General features: G+C 36.6%; 1 protein-coding gene across 1 annotated transcript in view; it reads right to left on the bottom strand.

The window, feature by feature from the left end:
• Nucleotides 1–21,335, bottom strand: part of LOC150099792 (alpha-2-macroglobulin-P-like) — a 524,250-nt gene extending 502,915 nt beyond the window's left edge. The window contains exons 1-3 of the mRNA XM_090403491.1: nt 21,304–21,335; nt 15,847–16,007; nt 10,027–10,236 (exon numbers count right to left, since the gene is read on the bottom strand). Coding sequence (XP_090259617.1) covers nt 10,027–10,236; nt 15,847–16,007; nt 21,304–21,335 — 403 coding nt within the window. The remainder of the gene's footprint in view (nt 1–10,026; nt 10,237–15,846; nt 16,008–21,303) is intronic.
• Nucleotides 21,336–24,247: the final 2,912 nt, after the last annotated feature.

Here is a 24,247-nt window from a genome sequence, read left to right as displayed (position 1 = left end):
ACATTGTCCCCCACTCTATGCAGATTTAGTTACAATTAATTGATAAATTAAAGTATTCAGTTATCATACAATTAACTGCATTGAACCAATTAAGATCAGTGCTGATGCACTATGCACTTTTAAAACTTTCACATATTGATAACAATGGTCAAATTGATGTGAATTTTGTAGCACAGGTTTCATAAGCCAAAAAAAAAAAAAAAAAAAAATGGACATGCAATGCCACTATACAGCATATACATGTTGCACCATATTAAATTACATGTACAGTATTTTGTATTAGTATTATTATTTTCTTGACCTCCATGGAGTCTCAAGGAGATCAACAGTAGTCAACACAACACAAAAGTCTATCATACCACTCCTTAAACTCGTCCACTGTTTGTACTTTCACAACCATTTCTGAAAAAAACTTACCTCTTACCCTTTCACTCACCACTTCATTTTGCATCTTCCAGTGATGGCCTCTTGTCCTTGCTTTTTCCCCTTGTTCTGCCATATGAAAAATCTTCTCAGTGTGCTAATATGATAGTGCCTCCATAGTGCCATTCAAGAATAATGGTATGTTGCACCATTCGATTGGAAAAGGTCTAAGTTCAATTCTCGTCATTATTATTATTCATGATGCCTCCATGGAGTCCAAAGACTCATCAAGGGAGGGTACCTACAACTCTCTGCCTTCACCAGTCATCAATCCACCAACTACACCATCTAATGCCCACCAGCACTAGTGTTTTCACAGATAATCACAAACATCCATGCCCACGGCGGGATTCGAATCTGCAGCCTTTTGGCCGGAGAGCGGATACATTAACCACTCAGCCAACCAGTCATGACGAGAAGAATCTTTATATGTTTTTTCACCCGAAGATGAATTAACTGATCTCATAAAGAGGTAGCAGAGTTTTTTCCCTCCAGAAACTCAGGTTTTTCATCCCGCATACAGACAAATCAGCCTTGAGTACACATGTAATTTACAGATAAAAAATACTAGTGGTGGGCAGTAGATGGCATTGGTGTAGATGATGGTAGTGGTGATTGGCTGTATTTGGTGGATTAAAGGGTGGAGATGGGGAATTGTAGAGTGGGTGCCCTCCCTCAATGAGTCTTTGGACTCATCACATAATAACAAATAATAACCCTTCGACAGCTTAAATGTCTCAATCATATCTTCCCCTTTGTCTTCTATCCAACAAACTCTGCAGTCTGCATGCCCTCAGTCTATCCTCATAATCAACATTGTGAGTAGAAAGAAATACAGCCCTGATATCATTTTTGTTATCCGTCTCTGCATTCTCTCCAAAGTTACTTCATCTCCTTAAAATCCAAGTGACCAGATCCGAGCACAAAAATCCAGATGTGGTCTGATCAAAGCTTTATGCAATGGGACCACTAGACTTTATCTCTTGTGGTCAATGTCCTCTTCAACACTGCAGAAATCTGATATGTTTCACAACTTTTGCAATATGTCCTTGGAACTTCAAATATCTATTCACAATCCCCCCCCCCCCCCAAGATCCCTTGCTTCCTCCACTTCTTCCAGTATAACTCCACCAAGTGAGTATGAAGCATCCTATATTTATCCCATATATATTAATGCCTATGTGTGGGAAACTTCTTCATGTACCACTACATTGAAAAATTTCTACATCAAATTTTGTATATGAAGTAATCTAATTTGTACAATGTCTCAGGACATCATTTCTTTGAAATTTACCTTTTATAGTATTATCTCTATAACAATGCTTGTGAAAAAAGAGATAACATAAAAACTTGCCACGAAATCATGACAAGTTTTGTTATCTCGCTTATTGTTATTTCATCTTTCACTCATCATTTTTTATTATTTCATCTCTTTCATGTTATCTCTCTTATGTTATTTCATCTTCTTTGAGAAGTGTGTCTTTGGATGGATGGATGTCTTTTACCATGGATGCAAAATGTTCACTATTATTAGACCTCAATAAAGGTTGAAACCGGTCTGGGTAGTGACCTTTCCCATAATGCATAGAGTATACATGTCCGCAAGGATATGTGCTTTGCATTATAGGATACTAAGGAAAGTGACGTGAAGTCATTAACCTCTATATACAAGTAGCCCAGTTGTGAAGTTACTTCAAGTGCAAACTTTGTTTGCTTAAAGTTGGATAAAGATTAAACCAAGAATATAATTTCTTGACATCTTAAATTTATAGTATAACCAAGTGAAAAACTTTTAACATCTATTTAATAGTTTAGTTGAGTGTTTAGACAACCTATAAGTAGACAATATGCTGTCAGCAATAGGTCTTAATGGAATGTTTTCTTTGTGACTCTATACACATGAAGTATAAGTGCATGAATGAGATGTGAGCCATTAATTTTGCATATTATTATTATTTTCTCAGTTCTTCCACAGAGTCAAAAACTCATTATGGGAGGCTGTACTGTTCATTGTTCAAAAAAAAAAAAATTCTTATATTTCTCCTTGAACTTATTCATTGACAAAAGCACTTATGACAATCTCTGGTAACCCATTTGCTATTTTCCAAACAAAAAATCTAGTCCTCATGCCTTGCTAACCACACTCCTGACAATTTCCAGATGTGAACAGTTGTTCTCTTTTTTCAGTCATGTATCAAAAATATTCTCCTGTATTAATCCTATAAAATCCCTATTAGTAATAAATTAATAAGTTATTAATTAACAAAGTAATAAATTACACATTTCAACATATCCCACTACTTATCTGTCTCTATCAATTAGACTTTGTAATCCACAAAAGTTCAAGCCAATCTCATACAAAGCATTCCATAGACCTATCACTATCTTGATCATGTACCTCTGTATCCTCTCCACTACTTCCTCATTTCTAAGGCAACCTGATATGGTCTTCTTATCAAAACTTTATAAAGAGGGAAAATAACCTCCTTATCTTTGCTTGTCAGTGAATTTACAAACATTCAAGTAATCTGATTAGCAATTTTGATAACTTCTGAAACATGCCCTCTAAAACTCTCCATGTCCACAATTATTCTTGAACCTTTCGTCCCTTGATTTTCAGCTGTCCAGTTCTGGCAATATAGTACACAACTCGTAATTGTTTCATCCAAAAACGAATAACCTTACACTCTGCATTTACACTGCCAGCCATTATCATCAGTCCCTACTGCAAGTCTAAATCATCTGGCAGGATCTCCTATCATCTTTACTGACTACTATACAGCACTAACTTTATGCAGTTGTGCATCATTAGCTGTGGCATAATAGCAGTGATCGATGTACCCTGCAGTACATCACTAGTCACTAACCTTCTCCTTGATTCAACTCCTACTTATTCTAATCTTTGATGTGTGTACAGTAGCCACCCTCTTATCCATATCCATCTACATATATATATATCTCCATTTGCTCCAATTTATTTCTTCTTCTCTTCTTGAGTATTCTGCAATTGAGCAGGTTCTTCTTTTAGTAGCAGAAACTTTCCTTCCACTCTCTTCTGTTCTGAGCCTTTCTCTTTCAAGGTTGTGTACCTGTCTCCATTCAGCATGTCATCTAGCATTGTTTCCTTACTCTTCCTCTGGGTCTTTTTCCATCTATTTTTCCTTCGATGGCATCTCTGATGATTCCATTTCCTCTCAGAATATATCCGATCCAGTTTCCCTTGCTTCTTTTTATTCTCCTTAACAGACTTCTTTCTTCATCTACTCTATTTAAGACCTCTTCATCAGTTATTTTATCTGTCCATTTGATTTTTTCCATCCTTCTCCAAATCCACATCTCAAAGCTTTCCAAAATTTTAATTTCTGCTTTCTTCAATGTTCAAGTTTCAGCTGCATAGAGGGCAACACTCCACACATAACATTTTATTAGTCTTCTTTAGATTTCTATCCATTTTACTTCTGAAATTCCATTTTCTATTAAAGGCATCTCTTCCCATCACTATTCTTGCTTTATGTCACTTTTACATCTTCCATCACTGCTAATAACACTTCCTAGATATTTAAATGTCTTTACTTGATTCAATTTTATCCCATTTATTCTGATATCCATATTTGACTCTTTCCTTGCTATTTTCATTACCTTTGTTTTTCTGATGTCAATTTTCATTCCATAATTGATACAGGATTCTAGTAATCTGTTCAATAAATGTTGTAGTCCTGTTTCAGTATTTGATAATAATGCCTTGTCATCTGCATATCTTATTGCAAATATCTGCCTACCTCCAATCTTTATTCCTTCTTCCAAATTCTCCAGTGCTTCTTTAAACATTGCTTCAGAATACATGTTAAACAAAATATCTCCATTTGCTCCAATTTATGTATTAAGCTAAAATTTCTTTAATAAATTATACACTTTTATCATATTCCCTCCCTCTTTTCTGTCTATCAATTAGACTTTGGAATCCACAAAAGTTCATTCTATTTTCATCAGGAGCAGGAATTTTATAGATCTATCACTATCTTGGTCATGCACATCTGAATCCGCTACACAACTGAACTCAAGTAACAATCTGCACATTGGATTTAATCAAAGGACTAATCAAAGCCTAATAGAGAGGGATAACAATCTCCTTATCTCTGCTTGTTTAAGGCAGAAGAACTTCAGTCAACATGCCTCATTGATGAGGCATGAATGTCGACCGTTAGCACCCAGCAACTGCTGTTCTGTAACTCTCCATTCTTGTTACACCTTAACTACAGCACTCTCTGACAGCCTACAATAGTGACAATTTTATGTCACTTTTACATCTTCTTTTACGACCGTTAGCACCCAGCGACTGCTGTTCTGTAACTCTCCATTCTTGTTACACCTTAACTACAGCACTCTCTGACAGCCTACAATAGTGACAATTTCCTAGATACTGGTAGCCTACAGTCCTCAAGTGAGGTAGAATGGCTAAATGTAAAATAATGGCAATGGTTATCACTTTTGATTGGACTGTGTATATTTACCTTGGAGTAGTTTCCATATAGCTAGCCAATATTATGCTTACAGTCATTCTTGCCAACTGGAGATAGAGAAACTTGACATCCAATGAAAAATTTCTCTTTGATAGGATCACATCTAATACTCTCAGTCTTTATTTTCCCTCCATTACTTCCTCCTGAAGAAATTAATTCATCTCATTTTCAGACGTCATTCATTCATTTCATTCTATATTATTATAATTCAAATCATCCATAAAGATCATCCTTCTCTTTATCATGGTTGCTGCAAGTGGTCCAGGAGGCTTGGTACCTTTGAATGCCTGGTTAGAGACATTAGCTTCATGTTACATCTCTGGGGCTTCTTTTGTCTGAAGCACCAGAAGTGTACCACAAAGGGTAACACTACTGGTGGGGGGCATGGACATAACCCAATGTGTGCCTGAAGCAGAATACTCCATAGGTATTAAAATTCAAAATACCACCATCTACAAACCACCATCGCAATCCTGGCCTGACCAGATGGATCAGCCCACCACCTCACCCTGCTATCTATGTTGGTGACTTCAACTCTAATCACACTATGTGGGGCTATTTCTCCAACAACCAAGATGGAAATAATCTAGTTAATTGGATGGATACATATAACCTAAATTTGATCTACGATGCCAAGCAGGAAGGCACTCTTCACTCAGCCAGATGGAACAGAACCTACACCCCAGATCTGTGCATAGTCACTAAAGACTTCGAAGACTACCCTCTTCCATAAACCAGAATTATCCTTAACAGATTCCCTAATAGCCAGCATTGTCCTACACCAATCCCAATCATCAGTGGAACACCAATCACTAGATGGAACTTTCACAGATCCAACTGGAATGTATTTGAGAAACAAATTGAGCAAATCATTACAGCAATACCACCCCCTAATTGCTATCCCAGATTTGTTAAACTAATCAAAACTGCAGCCAAAGCCTCTATTCCTAGAGGCTACAGAAAACATTATTAAAATCATCCCATGCTGGAGTAGGGAAACTGAGGAACTTTTAGCCAAATATGAAGAAACTGAAGATCCAACTGTTGCTAAGGAGCTCATAGCAACACTGGACAAAAACAGAAAGGAAAGATGGATCTCAACCATCCATGAACTTAACTGCACCAAATCTAGCTGGAAAAGCTGGTCACTTCTGGGGAGGAAGGGGGGGGGGGCAGAACCAACAACACACAAACTACCAGATATCACTCCTGATCAAATGGCTAATCATTTACTCCAAGATACGTCCCAACTTTATCAAGAAAATAACTGCAATCTTCCATCAGAAAAAAACAGAAGATGGCCCCTGAGCTTCCTGATCTTCTACATCCAGTATTTCAGGAAGAGGTATGGAAAGCCTTAAAACTCACCAAGAATGGCAAGGCTGAAGAAGTCGATGGTATCCTCCTCGAGTTTCTAAAACATGGCCAACAAGGTCAAACATGGCTGGCCACCCTTTTCTCAAAAATTACAACTGGAAAACTACCAAATCTGTGGTGGGAAGCCAAAATAACTGCCGTGCCCAAACCAGGGAAAGATCCAAAAGATGTCAACAATCTACGATCTATCTCCTTGCTTTGCTCCACCTTTAAGCTCTTTGAAAGAATTCTCCTTTAAAGAATTTCACCACTCATTGAAACAGCACTCGCAATTGAACAAGCAGGCTTCAGGCCAGGAAGAAGTTGCTGTGACCAGATCCTGGCCCTGACAACACAGATTGAAGCAGGCTTCCAGAAAAAACTTAAATCTGGAGTCACTTTCATTGACCTAACATCAGCTTATGACATAATCTAGATTAGGAGCTGCCTCCTAAAGCTAGGCAATATTATAAGGTGCAAAAAAATTTTTCCAGCTTTTTGAATCCATTCTCTCCAACAGGAAGATCCTGGTCCATAGTGGTGAAAAAAAAAGAGCAGGCCCAGATTCTTCCACAACGGTCTCCCACAGAGCACTGTGTTAGTCCCTTTACTTTTTAACATCTATGTGTACGACTTACCACATACCAACTCAAGCAAATATATGTACGCCAATGACCTAGTGATCCTTCTACCTCCTTTGCCAACCTGGAATCAATCTTGAACACAGACCTGAACATCCTGGAAAAGTACTTCAAGCAGTAGTACCTGAAACCAAATCCAACAAAAACTGTGGCCACAGTATTCCACGTGAACAATACAGAGGCAAATTGACCTCAATCTCTCTTTCTGTGGCAAAATGGTAGAACATGAGTCTCACCCAAAATACCTTGGAGTGAGCCTGGACAGAAAGAAGCCTAACTTATAAAAGGCACATCTCCAACAAAATTAAAATGAGAAATAATATCATTTCAAGGCTTGCTGGAACAACCTGGGATTGTGGTACAGAAGTCCTAAGGTCATCTGCACTAGCCCTTGCATTTTCTTCTGCAGAATACTGTGTCCCCACCTGGGAAAGAAGTGCATACACTAACATTATAGGCACCCAGCTAAACTCTACCATGCACACAATTAGTGAGACACTGAGAAGCACCCCCTCTCCCCTGGCTGCCTGTCATATCTAACATTGCTCCACCAAATATACAGAGAAGACAAACCTCGATTAAAGAATTTAATAAAGTAATGAGCAACCCACTCCTGCCCCTGCACCAGAATCTCATAAATCCACCTAGTCTTCACCTAAAATCAAGAAACCCTTTCTGGTCCATGGATGAACTCTCTTCAGCTGCCTTACCATTAACATCTGACATGTGAAAAGAACACTAGTCCAACAATCTTCCAACTAATGGCTTCCTGGTTGAAGATCCCTGTGCTCCACAGTCTGGTTTTTCTCTTCATAGGAAGATTTAGTCATCTATCAACAGGATCAGAACTAACCAGGGGAGATGTGGCTACCTACTACATAAATAGAGACTGTCAGACCACCCTTACTACATAAATAGAGACCTCAGACCACCCTTATTGTGATTGTTTCCCCCCAAGGCCCAGATGAATACTCATATCATGACTGCCCACCCACGACACCAATTTCATGGTGGTCGCCTTCAGGACATCTAACGTGATGAATGAGGCCCTGGATTGGCTTTCCAGACTGGACATTGACCTGTAGCTGCTTTGTATTCTTTTTCCATAAGAATAAATAAATCCTTCTCTTATTCATTAAGCCAATTTACCTATATTTCTCTGTCACTACTCTCCACATTCTCCAGTCTATAGAAACATCGAATTAAATACTTACTCTTGTCTACCTCCACATCAGATCATATCACCACACTGCCACTATTTATCCCTTGCATTTCTGTCCCTTTTATGTCAGACTATCGGTGATAGCTAAGTAACTTATCCTCGGGACGATCGCAGTTGTGAAGTCCACAGCTAAAGAATCTCAATATTTTGAAAAGCTTAAGACAAGACTATTTCTGATACTCCTGGCATATTTCAGCTCCCTTATTTCAAACAGTCCAAAAATGAATTACAAATAAACACTGCAATTCATTGTTAAATCTACAACCAGTTTTACTCAGATCACCTCTCAGTTGTAACTTCTCCACATATTTATGAACTACATAATAATAATAATAATATAATTTCATAATGGTGATATTATTATTGCCATATAAACAAATCTAAGAAAACTTGTTTTATGGACATATCTGCATGATGGATAACAGTAGAAAGATTAAAACCTTGATGATGTTTTAATCATCAAGGTTTTAATTAATTAATTAATCAATCCAAATTTTAATTAATCCAAAACAAGAGTGGCTAGATATGTGAAGGAGTGGTGTACGAAAAGAGTTCGTAGGATTTGAGTAACTTGGCAATGGACAGAAAGAAATGGCAAAGAATAATAAAAAGAGCATCAGACACCAATGGACATTAGATCCATGGGCACTGATAATGGTGATGATGACAATGATGAATTCTACTAATGATCAGACTGTTTTCAAATGCTCTTGTAACATGGTAAGTCAGAAAATGCTTAGCACATACAATGAACAACTTTTTAACAACATAAACTGACTTATCATGAAACCAAACTTTTGTTAAGCATCTGATTATTCAAAACCAAAGCTGTTACATAACTTAAATAATAGAATTCTCCAATGCATAATAAAAATAAAAAAAATATTATATTTAGAGGCAACTTTTTTTATAACATCAAGTAAATTGTTACATGATGGACAAAAAAATGGAATTAATAAACAGTCAATACTTCTTCACAAGCAGTATCAATGTATAATGCAAAGGTTATTTAGTTGGTGTTGAAATATAAATAGGCAAGAGAATGCAAATGATGGATTGAAATGGACAATATGTCTTCTCAAACTTTAAAAATATTTATAATACTTACAATCATTAAAAAATAAAAATAAAATAAAAACTATCTGCTGTAGTGGTTGGCCAAATGGTAAGCATATCCACTCTCCAACCAACAGAATGCAGGTTTGAATCCCACAATTGACATGGATGTTTGCAACTGCCATTATGTAGGAGATGAATTTCATTGCCCACCACGCTTAATGGAGGCCTGAAGTGGTTTTTATTCATTAGGTATAGATGAATAAAAAAACTTCTACAAAAAAAATTACAAAAATTAATTTTAAAAAATAGGAAAAAATTCTTAACCCATCCATGGTACTAGTGTACTATAGGTTTGCAATCTTTCTATGTGGAAGTCATATAAAAAGAGGGTCTCTGGAATGTTAGCTATGGAGATAAATTGGAAGAATGCCATCTGCATTATATGATGAAAAGGAAGAGTATCATTAGGACATATCAGTTGGTCTGGGGAGGGGTTGTACTAGATTAGTGCAGAAGAGATTTTTCATAGAGGAAAAGAGAGACAGAGGCAGAACAAACAAGAGGCCATCCTAGAAAATATATAAGGAAGGTATGCACAAGGTGGATGAAAAGTAGTTTTTTTTATTTTATTTTATTTATTTTTTTGCTTATAGAGCATTAGATAAGTGGAATACTGAGAGTGCGTGATGAATGCAGAAACAGCAAACCACTTTAAAGCAACATGATGATAACTACATAACATAACATAACTAATTAACAACAGTAAAAATAAGTAATCGATAATGGAAAAACTATTTTTTCTTACCAGTTTGTCCAGGTTTATATATAGGCTTATCACATGAAACCAGGATGATATTGTTGACTGTACGAAGTCCAATGAGACCTTCAGCATTAATTGTGTAATTATCATCTTCAAAAGCACCAGTTACAAGAAGTCGATGCAGATCATGATTTTCAACATAGTTACCTTGTTTGTCAACATTCGGAACATTCAAATATAAACTGCTACCACTGCCTGCATTTAAAAAAAATAACAATAATGGAGAATAGTAACTGAAAGACGAAATATACTCCCCAGAGAATATATATAAAACAAGAAATAATAAAACAAGAAATCTTCTTTCTTCTAGAAAAAAATTCAATTCTAAATACATTCACGATCAGGTTGCAGATGCTGAATTACAAAAGAAACTTTTCTGTCTAGATGACCAAATGGATAGTATCACTGCTCTTCAACCAACAGTGGAGAATTACTCATTCATTACAACTGTTTGGGATTCTCTCAGAAGCCCCTCAGATTCAAACCAAAACCTGTGGATCACTTTAGTTCTCTAGCAGCATAGCATTAGCATGTGGCCCTCAAAAATAGTGTGCTTACAGAACCCAATTTTGTTGCAGGAATTTGATATGATGTGATATATATGTATTTAATTATACAGAAACTGCTCTCTATATATATATGTATTTAATTATATAGAAACTGCTCTCTCTATATATATATGTATTTAATTATATAGAAACTGCTCTACATGATTGTTCAAAACATGACTATCACATGCAGGAATCTCTGTGCTTATCAGATCAGATGGGGTGGGGGAAGTTCAAGATAATTCTTGAGCATAAAATAGCTAATGTTTATAAGGAAAGTATGCAAGCAGTGCACTAAGACTAAGTTTTTCAGGAGATGTCTTTCACAGGAGATCAACATTCCCACTATCATTATCTGGCAAGTTACAGACTTTCCTGCAACACAAAAACTGCATTCTTGTTGCACACTAAAGGGTACCCTGAATAATATTAAACTAAAGTGACCCATGATGTATAAGTTTAAACTTAGGAAAAAACTGCTGAAAGAATCTGCAAAAGCTATGATAATCATTCTTAATTTAAACTGTAATTACTAAGCATGCTCGTAAATAAACAGGATCTGGTCAACTATTATACTGGTTGTTTTTAATATTATGATGAGGCACCTATAGACATAAGTCATCTCAACTGTTTTGTGCTCTGTCCAGCCAGTTTGTTCTGTTTATATGTGCAGGATAACTTTAGTAGAAAGGCTTTTATAGGAGCAATCCCCTTATAACACAGAACTTCTACAACATGGTTTTGTTCTAAAACAGAGAATTGCAGCAAACTTTGCATAACATAGTATTTTTGAGTTTTTGTGCAGAGAAAAACACTGTCATTATGTTAGATGTAATTTTTCAGCATTTCCATTTTTTTTGTGAATCCTGGTGTTCCAACCAAAGTACATTGGCATTTTTATATTATTTATGGTTGTGCTAAGTGTTCATATACTATCATATGGCCTGTAGATGGTAATCTTTGTTAGGTAGGTTTTCTTCCACTTTGATGATCGGTTTGCTCTCTTTGTTGACGTCTTAGCTCAGGAAACTTGTTATTAGCACTACCAGTTTTGTTGACACAGGTCCTGTGTGCAAACATGTGTTAACTCATTGTATACTTAATCTGCATTGCCTGCACAGCCCAAGGCATTTATTATCTTGAGATGTGACCTATCCCTGAGCAGTTAAAACATTTTGCTTTAGGACAGTCTGCAATCAGATGGTCAAAGATGCCACAATGCAAACACTGCTCATGGACTCGCAGATAGTTCACTACTACTCTAACTGACCAATGAAGACCAAGTTGAAAACCTGCTGCTTAATTTTCATGGTAAAATAGATTATTCCCAAATTTCCAATTTGCATATGTCCTTGACAATTTCCCATTTGGAGAAGATTTAAATTATCATCTAAATTCTCAATATACTATACCAGAAATGCCCCTGATATATATATATATATATATATATATATTGGAAGGGGAGAAAGGACACATAGCAAAATGGAAATGGAATTTATACAGTTACTAAAGGGTTAATTACCACTGGTAAGAGCATCAGAAGATCAATCTATGCAGTAGCAACTTTACCTCTGATTGGGGAAAGTGACCTTGTCCTGGGAGGTTGCTCAACATGTGGAAATTTCAGTCAAGAAAGGATTTATGCAAAACTACAAAGCTGGCAATTGGTGCATAGGAAGTGGTCAAGGATTGTTTGGGCGAGGCAGTATCAAAGTGTATAGTCAGGGTCAGAAGGATGAAGGGGAAGATGGCTTTGTAAAAGGTAAACCCTGCCTCAGTAATTCATTCACATTTTATAATAAGGTGACAGCATAACTGGATAAAGGATTTGGCTACTTTGATACAGCTGAACTTTGCAAAGGCATTTGACAGAATACTGCATGGGAAAAAGTTTATTTTTCACTTGGTTAGACTATAACAAATTTAGTTTAATCCTTTATCCAAGTGTGAGCAAACAAAGTTTGCACCTGAAAGTATCTTCAGGACTGGGGTAAGTTGGTACAACACCGGGCAACTCGTTGCAAAGGTGGAGCAAGCTAACATCACTCCTCTATTACATAAGTTGGGGCAAATGGGAATGGATATAAGGTGGCATAGATAGGGAGGTGACTGATAGACAGATATCGGAGAGTGGTGTATGGTGGAGTTCCACTCCACCATACACCACTTGGGGCACTTTACTAGGGCTAATGAGGTCCTAGTAAAGTGCCCCAAGGCTCTTTACTAGGACCACTACTCTTTATGTATATTAATGACATAGCAGAAGTTTTGAAGGGGGTGGACATTCAGTTGTTTGCTGATGATGCAAAACTGGGGGGGGGGAGCACAGTTAATGTAGATAATTAGTTAAAATGTTAGTTAAATCATCTTACAAGATGATTTAAATAAATTGGCAGTGTACACAAAGGACAATGGTTATCAATTCAGTGTTGTAAAATGTAAGGCAATGCACATTGGGACAAAAAGATTACACACTCTGTATCATATTGATGGTACTAGTTTAGCAGAAATTGATGAGGCTAGTGATGTTGGGTATGATAGTGGATACAGATTTGAATTCAGAGGAGATATTGCAAGAGCTGGCAAAATAGCTCAGAGGCTTACTTGAGTGTTGGGAAAAAACACATTGACAAGTAAAGATGTTATTATGTTAAAGGATATTATCCCTCTTTATAATGTATGATTTGGTCACATGTTGACTACTGTGCACAGATTTGGTCACCTGTGTTTCCTGGAGATCAGGAGATGGTGGAGTGGAAGAGTGACCAACCTGGTGACAGGTCTGTGGAATGTTTCCTGTGAGGTTAGGTGAGAGTATTTTAGTTGCAGAGTTTAGCTGATAGGCAGAGGAGAATGACACAGAAGAAATTTTTCAATACATGGGGAGTAGGGGGAAAACAAGAGGTCATACTTGGAAGCTGTCTAAGAGTGTGGTTAGTAAGGGCATGCAGACTACATTCTTTTCTTGGAGAGTGGTGAATGAGTGGAATGGATTGCCAAAGGCGGTTGTGAGTGCCCTAACAGTGAATAGGTTTAAGGAGATATATGATAGGTATTATGTTAATGGGTAGAGTGGATCTCCTGCAATGAGTCTTTTGATTCCATGGAGTACCCATATAAATAATAATAATATAAACAGCCCAGCTCCCAACTTAATGAACCAACTTCTCATCTTCTTCCTCTATTCCATCTATCTCTATTCTTTGCAACAGCCTTCCCCATTCTGTTTTTTCCAATGAATGCAATCCCCAACTTTTCGAGAATCTTATTAATAGATCCCTTCTTTGTCTTGGCCATGCAGCACCATTGTATCATAGATTTTGTGACTTCATATGTGGAGTGAATAAAAATGTAGCTACCTTGACCTGGTTGGCTGAGTGCTTAGTGTATCCGCTCTCCATCCGAAAGGCTACGGGTTCGAATCCCACTGTGGGCATGGATGTTTGTGATTGTCAGTGGAAATACCAATGGTAGTGGTAGTCAGCAGTAGATGGTGTAGGTAGTTGCAGTTGGTAGAGACAGAATTGTAGAGTAGGTGCCCTCCCTCAATGAGTCTTTGGACTCCCTAGAGGTGTTATGTAATAATAATGATAATTATACCAATTAAAGGTTATGAACACTGTCAATGAGATTATATATTTGCCTTTTAATATAAAACCACCTAAGGGTTTGTACATTTACTTCTGTGTGCTTTTGATTAGAGAGTTTCAATGAATTGATGTTTTGAAGTACTGGTGTGCTCATCAGGGACTGATAATTAAAACCACTAATAAAGGTAAATATATTCATATTTCGTACTAACTCATTGTGCAGAGTTAAAGAGTTCATGCTTATTAAATAATATGATAGCAAGCAATTAAAGGTTTGTAATTTTATAAGCTCTCAATCACATTCGACACTTTTTGTAAACTTTCAGTAATAATGGACATGTTTAATTTTTATTGCATTACCCAACTCCAAGAAGTCCTTAGGACTTAATGGGAAGCTTGTGGAATTGCAGAAATTATTTCACATTTCTCTAAATGCATTTGCCTGCTAATTGCTTGTGATATGAGACCTGTTTTGCAGAAAAAAAAAAAAAAACTTTCTGAGAGGAAAAGTCTCATCTGTGTAAAACCAGATGACTCCTCCCCAGCTGAAAAGTCCTAATAAATGTTCCCCATGTTACGACAACAGGATACATAATGGCATAAGGTTTATCATCATGAAACAATAAATATAATTATTAACATGGCTTGGAGGGGTCCACCAAGTTGAGTCAACGATTTGAGAATACACACTACGCATCACATATGACCTATAACTGAGAATCCGTAATGATCACTAATTCATAAGTAGTATAGAAATAGAAGACAAGAAACAACATAAATAAAAAAAATGAATTTTAATTAGGAAAAAGATTTGGGGAAAATTTTCTAGTGTTTTTTTCATTTTTCTTTGGGGGGAAGGCCCCCCTGGGTGCACCACCATTACTGATGTTTTAAAGATATATCAAGAATATAAGGAAGGAAAAATTTTGGACATACTTTTGTAGGACGTTCCTGGTTGTCATCTTATTGAGTGACATCCGGCATATGGTGATATTACTTAAGGTGGGGGATTGGAAATGTGGAGATAGAGATGTGGGAGAATTGCAGGTAAGACACAGGATATGTGAAATTTAAAACTCAGGTTTTACGGGTGGGCAGTGAATTCTTTGCAAAGAAGGTGAAAGACAGAAATTTTAGGGAGAAAATGAGAAGGGTAGAATATGATGAAACAAGATTAGGGGTGGTAGTCAGTTTCATCATATTCTATCCTTCTCCTTTCCCCAAAAAATTTCTATCTTTCACCTTCTCCCCAAAGAATTCAGCACCCACCTGGGTTTTAAATTTCACATACCTTGTGCCCACAATTCTCTCTCTCTCTATCTCCACATTTCCAACTCCTCCTCCATTCCTTTCAGTCATACTTAAGTAATATTGCCATATGCCAGATGCTGCTCAATAAGATGACAACCAGGAACATCCTACAAAGTGTGTCCAAAATTATTCCTTTCTTATATTCTTCATATATCTATATCTTTAAAACATTAGTAATGCCCTAAAAATTGAGTAAAAAGCCAATAATATCATAAAAAGGGATACTCCTAAACAAAAATAAGCGAAATAGCAATAAAATTTATATTTATTTAGAGGAGTAACATGGAAAATTTTCCAGAAATAATATCTATAATAAATATAACCTTTAACAGCTATAAAGTGTAACTTAACTTTACCTTGAAGGATTTCAGTATTTGTCTCTGCTAACGTGACATCAGTATTAAGTTCCAGGAGTTTAACAGTAACAATACCATTACCAGATATATTGAAGGGCTGAAAAAGCAATCTTTCCTTTATTCCTGCAGTTAAGAACTTTGGTGCTGTTAAAATAAATCCCCTGAAAACAAAAATAAAAAATATTTCAGAGAGTTTCTCAAAGTCAGGTTAAAAAATTATGATTTAAAAAAATGCATGACCTTTATTATGTGTTTAGGCAGATATTAAAATGAGAGTAAGGGATAAATAATGAAATATGAAAATAAGATAAAAATGGTTTTATAACACTAAAAATGGAAATATATATCTAATAATGTATTTGCAAATGCAGCATTTATATTTATTTTTGATAGACTTAACTATGTTCCTAATTAACATGAGGTGAATGAATACATAATATACATACATGTTTATGAGTCAAAGCTGTACAACTGCAAGAATACTTCCACATAGCCTTTAAAGGAATTATTATTATTCCTGATACCTCCAAGGAGTCCGAAGACTCATCGCGGGAGGACATCTTCAACTGTCCCTACACCTTACCTCTACTACGAATCAACGCCATCTACCGCCCACCTCCAACACCACCACAACTAGTAATTTTTGTCTGTAAATTGCGTGTGTTCTGAAGGGCCGATTTGTATGTATGTGGGATGAAAAACCCGAGTTTCCGGGAGAAAATACCCTGCTACCTCCGTATGCAGAGAACCGACCAGGGATTCTGACCTAATGTCCAATCCTCATCTTCTCATGGTGCACCCTGTTAGATATCTACCTGGACTGAACGAACAAAGGATGGAAATTTGGGATTTAGCTGACCATGTATTCTTATTGGCTTAAATCAAAATACAAAATGATGGTACAACAAGACAGAATTTCATGCCGGCTGGGGTGTTGCCTGGTTAAACAAGGTCCCCATTGTTTTCGCAAAAGGGGCCTTGTTTCAGAGCAAACAGCGAAAAGTCAGCTACTGGAACAAATCCTAAAACACACCCCAACTCAACATCACTAGAGTTCAAGATCGGTACTATCAACATAAGAAGCCTGAATGGCAAAGAGGAGCTAGCTGAGGAATTGGATAGGGGTGACTGAAACAAAAAAGACAAAAACTAGCGAGATCTTTCTAAATAATAAATACAAAATGTTATATTCAGGGAATAACAATCAGGGAACAGAACAAGTAACTATAGTATTCAACACTAAATATAAGGCTAATCTTCTTGAATGGCAGGCAGTATTATCTTATATAATTTTAACTAATGGATCTGAGAGCTAGGTTAGAAATAAAACACTTGACCAAAGACTAGAAACCACGGATATGAGAATCCTGAGAAAGATTAGGGACATGAACAGATGGCATCAATGGCAATATCATATAAACCCGGCATTAGTAAGATGGCGGTGTCACAATTATTTCTTTCTATATCTTTGGGGTCTGTGACACCCCACCTTACTAACACTGGGTTAAAAACGAGGATATGAGGAAAGAACTTGAGATTGTTAGCATCCAGGAATGTGTTAGCAGAGCTAATCTCAGGTAGTATAGTAACTTAAACAGAATGGGAAAGGAAAGATTAGCAAAACAAGTGTTCTCTGCCAGGTTGGCAGGAAAAAGACCCAGAAGAAGACCAAGATATAGGTGGATTGATGTGGTAAAAAGTGCCTTAGAAGATAGAAATATAAGATCTGACAATGTTGGAGTCTTGACAGGTAACAGATTGATTTGGAGGAAAATTGTAATAGGAAGTTAGTAATGATGTAAATTTTTCATGTTGTATTATCATATCCTGTAAACGTCAGGAATTTGATGATGATAACATACATGATCTCTCAATTATCTGATCTACAAATGAAGGAACCTTCAATTAACCAACCCTCCAAAGAATAAATGTGTCAAATGACCTCTGGTACAGCACCATGTAACAGCACCTTCAATTATTTAATCCTTCAATAATATGACAATCAAATAGTTCACCCACTGTGGTTAGGTAACTGAAGGATTATTATTATTATGTATTATTAGTATGTGTGAATATAACCTCTAGTGAAGAATTTTAAGATATCCAGCCAAACACCATAAGTCATGTAGCCCACAAAGGAATTAGAATCATTTAGATTCAATGAGCTCTCTATCAGAAAGGTGATTGAAGGATACTAATTTCCATTTCCTTGAAATTGCATTATTTAAAATATACAAAATCACCTAACAGTCTGTATATTTATTTCTGTTAGTGCTTTTGATTAGGGAGTTCTAATGACCTAATGTTTTGAATTACTGGTGTGCTTATCAGGGACTCATAATTAAAACCACTAATAAAGACAAATATATCAATATTTCATACATGTGAACTCACTGTGCAGAGTTAAAGAGTTCATGCTTATTAAATAATATATGATAACAAACAATTAAAGGTAAGCCCTCAATCACATTCAACTTTTTTTAAGCTTTCAGTAATAATAAATGTGTTTTATTTTATTGCATTACCCAACTCCAAGAAGTCCATGGACTTAATGGGAAGCTTGTGAAATTGCAGGAAATTATTCCACATTTCTTTATGTATAGTGAAAATAAAATTCCTTGCGTGGTGGGGGAAAATAAATGAAATGCCAGTGAGTTGCTAAAAACATTTCTAATGAAATATAATATTTTACTTCCTCACTTTGTCCCTCACAAACAAACATTGGAGACTCATTAGCAGACTGGAAAAAAAAATACTAACTCAGCGAGAGAGGCATGTGATCATGGAAAAGAATAAATGAAAGTTTCTGCTAAATCAGAATATGCTCTAAGAAAAATGTCAGAAAGCAAAGTGATGTAAAGGTATCTAAACAAAAGTTATGGAACAAGTTCAGAAAAAATATATATATTATTTTTATTATTATTATTATCATTATTATTCAGAACTTCCATGGAGTCACGTAACTTATTGAGGGAAGTCCATCCTAGACAACACAAAGTCTATCACATCACTCCTTCAACATTCATGCTCTCACTACCCTACCAGGTAATGCATTCCATGGTTCAACCATGCTACATGCAAAGAAACCCCAATTCACCCTCTTGCTCACAGCATCCTTTCACAACTTCCATGGATGCCCCTTATCCTCAAACCTTTCATTTGTTTTACCATACAAAAGAACTCCTCAGTGTCAATTCTGTAACTACCTCTCAACAGTTTAAATACCTCAATCATATTACCTCTCCTTCTTCTACCTACCAAACTTTGCAGTCCACATTTCCTTGGTCTATCCTCATAACACATTGAACAGTTCTGATATCATCTTTGTTATCTGCCTCTGCACCCTTTCCAAGGTCAATTAATCCCCTTCAAATCCTTGTGACCAAATCTGAACTCAACAGTCCAGGTATGGTCTGATCAGGACTTTATACAATGGAATCATAACTGTATGTTCCTGAACCTCAAGTTTCTCTCAATCACCATCCCAAGATCCCTTGCCTCCCTCACTTCCTCCAACAGAGTATGATGCTTCCCAAACTTCCAGGCCATTTACATTTGGTTGAATTAAAATGACACCCCATTCACTTGTTATGTCTAGCTTATTCATATCTTCCTGAAGAGCAAACACATCTTCACTATTACTAATAACCCTTCTCAACTTCACATAATCTGCAAACAATTGAATATTCCACTGCAATCCATTGACAGCATCACTGATTATACAATCCAATACAAAGCTATTTAATTTGAGTCTCAATTCTGGGAAGTTGCCAAGTTTGTGGAAAGATAATTGCCTATAATTTGCTGCTGAATTAGCAAATTATAGGCCAATCAGTATCTCAGGAGTAGTGGTTAAGGTATTGAAAAATTTAGTAAAAGACAGAATTCAGAAATGGTTAGACAGAATATGATACTTTATTGGAGGAAACATGGTTTTGTGAAAGGTTGGTCTTGCTTTAGTAATAAGCTTATTTTTTATAATAAAGTGACAAGGGAGTTGGATAAAGGAAATGGCTATCCAGTGACACTGCTAGACTTTACAAAGGAATGTGACAGGATTCCACATGGAATGCTATCGTATAAATTAGAGCAAATGGGAATAGATGTGGTGATTTGATAAAGAGAATGGACAGATATCTGAGTAATGTATAAGAAAGGAGTTACATCCTGCACTACCAACTGATAGTGTGTTCTTTAAGTTCAGCTAAACTATTGATCTTCTGGCGATAAATCTTTGTTTTTATGAAAACCCATGCAAAGAAATCAAGGAGTGTCCAATCCGGAGAACGGATTTGACGGAGAACCTCGACGTCCAATCCACCGATTCGGAAAGCGTCTGTTGAGGTATTCTCGGACAACCCACACAGCTCAGTACTTGTTCCTCTGCTGTTTAATTTATATGTAAATGATATGGCATCTCCACAGCATAACTGAAAAAATGATGACACAGTGCATCTTCAAAAAGAAAAGTCCTGAGTATTGATATTGGCTTTTTCAATTTAAGGTGAGTTAGATTATCTCATATGAAGGAAGCAGGTTTTTATCTTCCAGAAACTCAGACATAGGAAGTCAGTTGACATGAGCTGTTAAAAAAAAGATAAGTATTAGTAAGAAAGAATATTGCCAGCATGGTTGGCCAAGTGGTTGGTGTACTCACTCTCCAACCAACAGGTCATAGGGTTTGAATCCTGCTGTGGGCATGGATGCTTGTACCGTATTTACTCGAATATAACTCGCACTTTTTTCCCCAAAATTAAAAAATCATGGTCCGAGATATGTGTGGAGATTTTCAGAAACTAAAATTTTTCAGGAAAAAAACTAAATTGAAGTTTATAATTAAATCCTCAGTATTCAATTATAATTTGTAATTGCTCACATTTATAAAATAATGCATTAAATTTTAATTATCAATGTTATTTATGCAATCAGCTGCTCACCTTTATCACAAGATATATTTACATATTTTAGCAACAATGCTTATGTAATTAAATTAATTAATTCTGGCAAAATCATGTCCCAAGCTCTCAAAATCCAGTTGCCCAACAGTTCTAATGATGGTCTCTTAATCCTAATCCACCCCCATGCAATTCAATATTGAGCAGAAGTCAATGCTCTCACTCCAACACTGCCTCTACTGGTTTTCTTCTCTATACTGATTGGTGCTGTATTAACAAAAGATTGTGCAACTCAATGACAAAGGCAAGCCAACGATTGTTGAGTTGAAATGCTGATTCTCTTCAACCGAATTCCAAAATATCTGAAAACTGCCATAACAACATTCACTATCTATTTCTTAAAGTTTTAAACTTTTTTCATGTGCGAGGTATATGCAAAACCTTTTAATTTCTTTTTTCGTAAAGTAAAATCAGGGTGCAAGATATACACGAGGGCAAGTTATATTCGAGTAAATATGGTAAATATCTTTAGGTGGGAAATGAATTTCACTGCCCTACTTACTGGAGTCTTGAAGTAGCTTGAAAACAATCCATGTTTGGTCTCTAGATCAGGATTTCTTCCAAACTATCTAAAAATAAATAAAAAATTACATATATATATAATTGATAAAAATGGAAAAAAAATTCTTGGCCTACGCATGGTACATGGTACTATAGGTTTACTAATAATCTTTCATGAGTGGGAATGACAAACATATATATACGTATTACTGTGTTTATTTTGTTACCAATACTGGCTTTTAAATTTGTTATTGAAATTTATTTTTTGTATGATTGCGTTGTCTTTTGTTAGGATTTTATTGCCTCAGTATTGTATTGATCGTATTCAACATGGCAGTTACCAGTTCTAATACACTGTCACTCAGCCCACCATCATTTGAAGACTACATTATGTGTAACACAGTTGATGTCATAGCTTGCTAAATGCAGCATGTATACATTGCCTACATTTCATATGCACATAGATTCCTGTCCCTCACCTGTGGGAAACACTGGAAAAAAATAAGTATTTCAATCTCAGGATTTAGCAGCAGCAGAGATAGTGCTTTGAAAATGAATGAAATTCAATTAATGAATACCAGTGGTGTGTTAGAGGATGGAGAGAATGTGAAAAATGTACATATGAATTTGACCTTGGGCAGTGTAGGAGGGAGATGGTTTGCTGATGACCACAATTGTGCATGGCAATGAAAGTAGGATATGTGGAGAGAGAAACAGAACTGCTCAGAAAGGAGATGGAAGGAATAAAGACTGAGTTGAGAAGGGTGAAGGAAGATATTAGGTGGCCGAAGAGGTTGACTAGCGCGAGAAGAATATGTTTGAGAGAAGAGTATCAGAGAGCAAGGGAGAATACAGGGGAAGAGAGGAAACTGGAAAAAGGAGAGTGTGTGTGTGGAAGCAAAAGATAAGAGGAAGGGGGAGAGAAAGAGAAGAGAGAGACTGGAAGCAGTAAGAATCAGGGATGTTGGCAAGAGACAGATGAACGAATCTGGAGTAATCACTGAATGTATGGAGATTCAGTGATTTCAGGTGTGAAGAACAGAATCCCAGAGAAGTGCTTGCCTGGTGGAACAATAGCGTGGCAATGAAAATGAAAAGAGGTGAGAAAATGTATGGAGATTCAGTGATTTCAGGTGTGAAGAACAGAATCCCAGAGAAGTGCTTGCCTGGTGGAACAATAGCGTGGCAATGAAAATGAAAAGGGATGAGAATGTACAAGAGACAATAGTAATGGTTGGTATGAATGACCTGAGAGGTAACGTGAATGGTGTAGTGTGAGATTTGAGGTTGATATCAGGAATAGGGCAGCAAAAATGTGTCCAAAGAAAGGGTGTTGCTCCAATATGATAACATGGAGTGGAGGAGAAGACAATGATAACAAATGGGATGATAGCGAGAATGTGTAGGAAGAGAAGTCTGGAATATGTGGATGCAGGAAGTACATTTGAGGACAGAAGAGAGCTGTATGCAAAAGATGGATAACATTTGAATGCAGAAGGATCAGGTGTTTGAAAAAGCTTGTTTTCTTGGCAAGTGAATGTCTCAAGGCAGAGAAACATAGAATTCCACAGGTGGAACATAGCAAGGATGATCTCACATTATGTTGCAGAGCCAGGTGAAGTACACTTGAAGGAACTGCACTCCAGGAAATTGATGAAGCCAGAGATTTGGGGGTAGGAGAAGTTTAGGGGGAATATGGGAATATCGCTAAAATAGAGTAGCACACAAGATTACTTGGTTATTGAAGAACACAACTAACAAGCACAGATGAGGGAGTTATCATTCCTCATTATAAAGCCTTGTATGACCACATCTGGATTACTGTGCTCAGGTCTGGTCACCTAGATTTCTTGGGATGAGGAAGTGGTGGAGAGGATCCAGAGGCAAATGACCAAGGTGCTGAGTGGTCTGTTCCCTATGAGGATAGATTGAGAGTTTGTGGACTGCAAAAGTTGGTTGATAGGCAAAAAAAGGGCAGTTAGATAAGAACACTTAGGTTAAAGACTTTTCAAGGATTGACGCAAGGGAAATGTTTCAGCACTTGGCTAGAGGAGGCAGAACAACAGGTCATCCATGGAATCTGGGTAAAGTGGTTAGCAAGGGCATGAGGACTAGATTTTTTACTTAGAGAATGGTGAATGAATGGAATGGGTTGCCTGGATCAGTTGTAAGTGCTTTGTCTGTTAATGGATTCAAGGAGAGAGATGATATATTGTGTTGATAGCCTTGGTCTCCCGCAATGAGTCTCAAAATTCCATGGAGGTGCCCATGCAATAATAACAAGTATGTGGGAATGGAGTAATAATGGCTATAAGAATACTGACAATGAACTGGTTTTTCAGTTCATTCTCTCTGAAGATTGCTGGTATCAGAGAAACTTGGTTAACTGAGGAGGATGCCATAATACAGAAATTGAAATAAAAAGCATATTCCAGCAGAGTAGGGAAGGTAAACATGGTGGAGTGTTACTCATGATACAAGATGAATTATATCCTCTCAGGGTGGAGAGGTATCAAGGCAGAAGGAATTTATGTGGAATTATAAGAAATGTGATTAGCATACACTTAGAAATCAGCTTGCAGCAGTACAATCGATGTAAGAGTTTGAAAGAAGAGGAATCAGAGCCATGACATTCACCTAAGAAAAAAATTGTTGAAAGCAATGACAGATTGTATACCTCTTATATACTGTTCTAATTCTGTGTTGTTTTAGGATTAGGAAGGAGCCAAGTTTATTTGTTGTACTGTAAATATATGGTGTATGTACAGACTGGTCGGAGGCTGTCCTTTTTAAGTCAAATGAATGACAAAGGAATTGCAAATTCCTTTGTCAAAAAAGAAATAAAATAAGAATTGCAGATGAAAAAGAGATTAGAAAAGACATATGGAAAGAGGTGGAGAACAGTTGCATGAGGAACATGGGACTCAGGATAGAAAAGTAACTAG

Source organism: Typopeltis vanoorti, chromosome 14 (assembly GCF_054136105.1).
Source record: "Typopeltis vanoorti isolate ZY-2024b chromosome 14, IOZ_Tvanoo_1.0, whole genome shotgun sequence".
Classification (NCBI taxonomy): Eukaryota; Metazoa; Arthropoda; class Arachnida; order Uropygi; family Thelyphonidae; genus Typopeltis; species Typopeltis vanoorti.
This window is presented reverse-complemented; position numbering and strand designations above follow the sequence as displayed.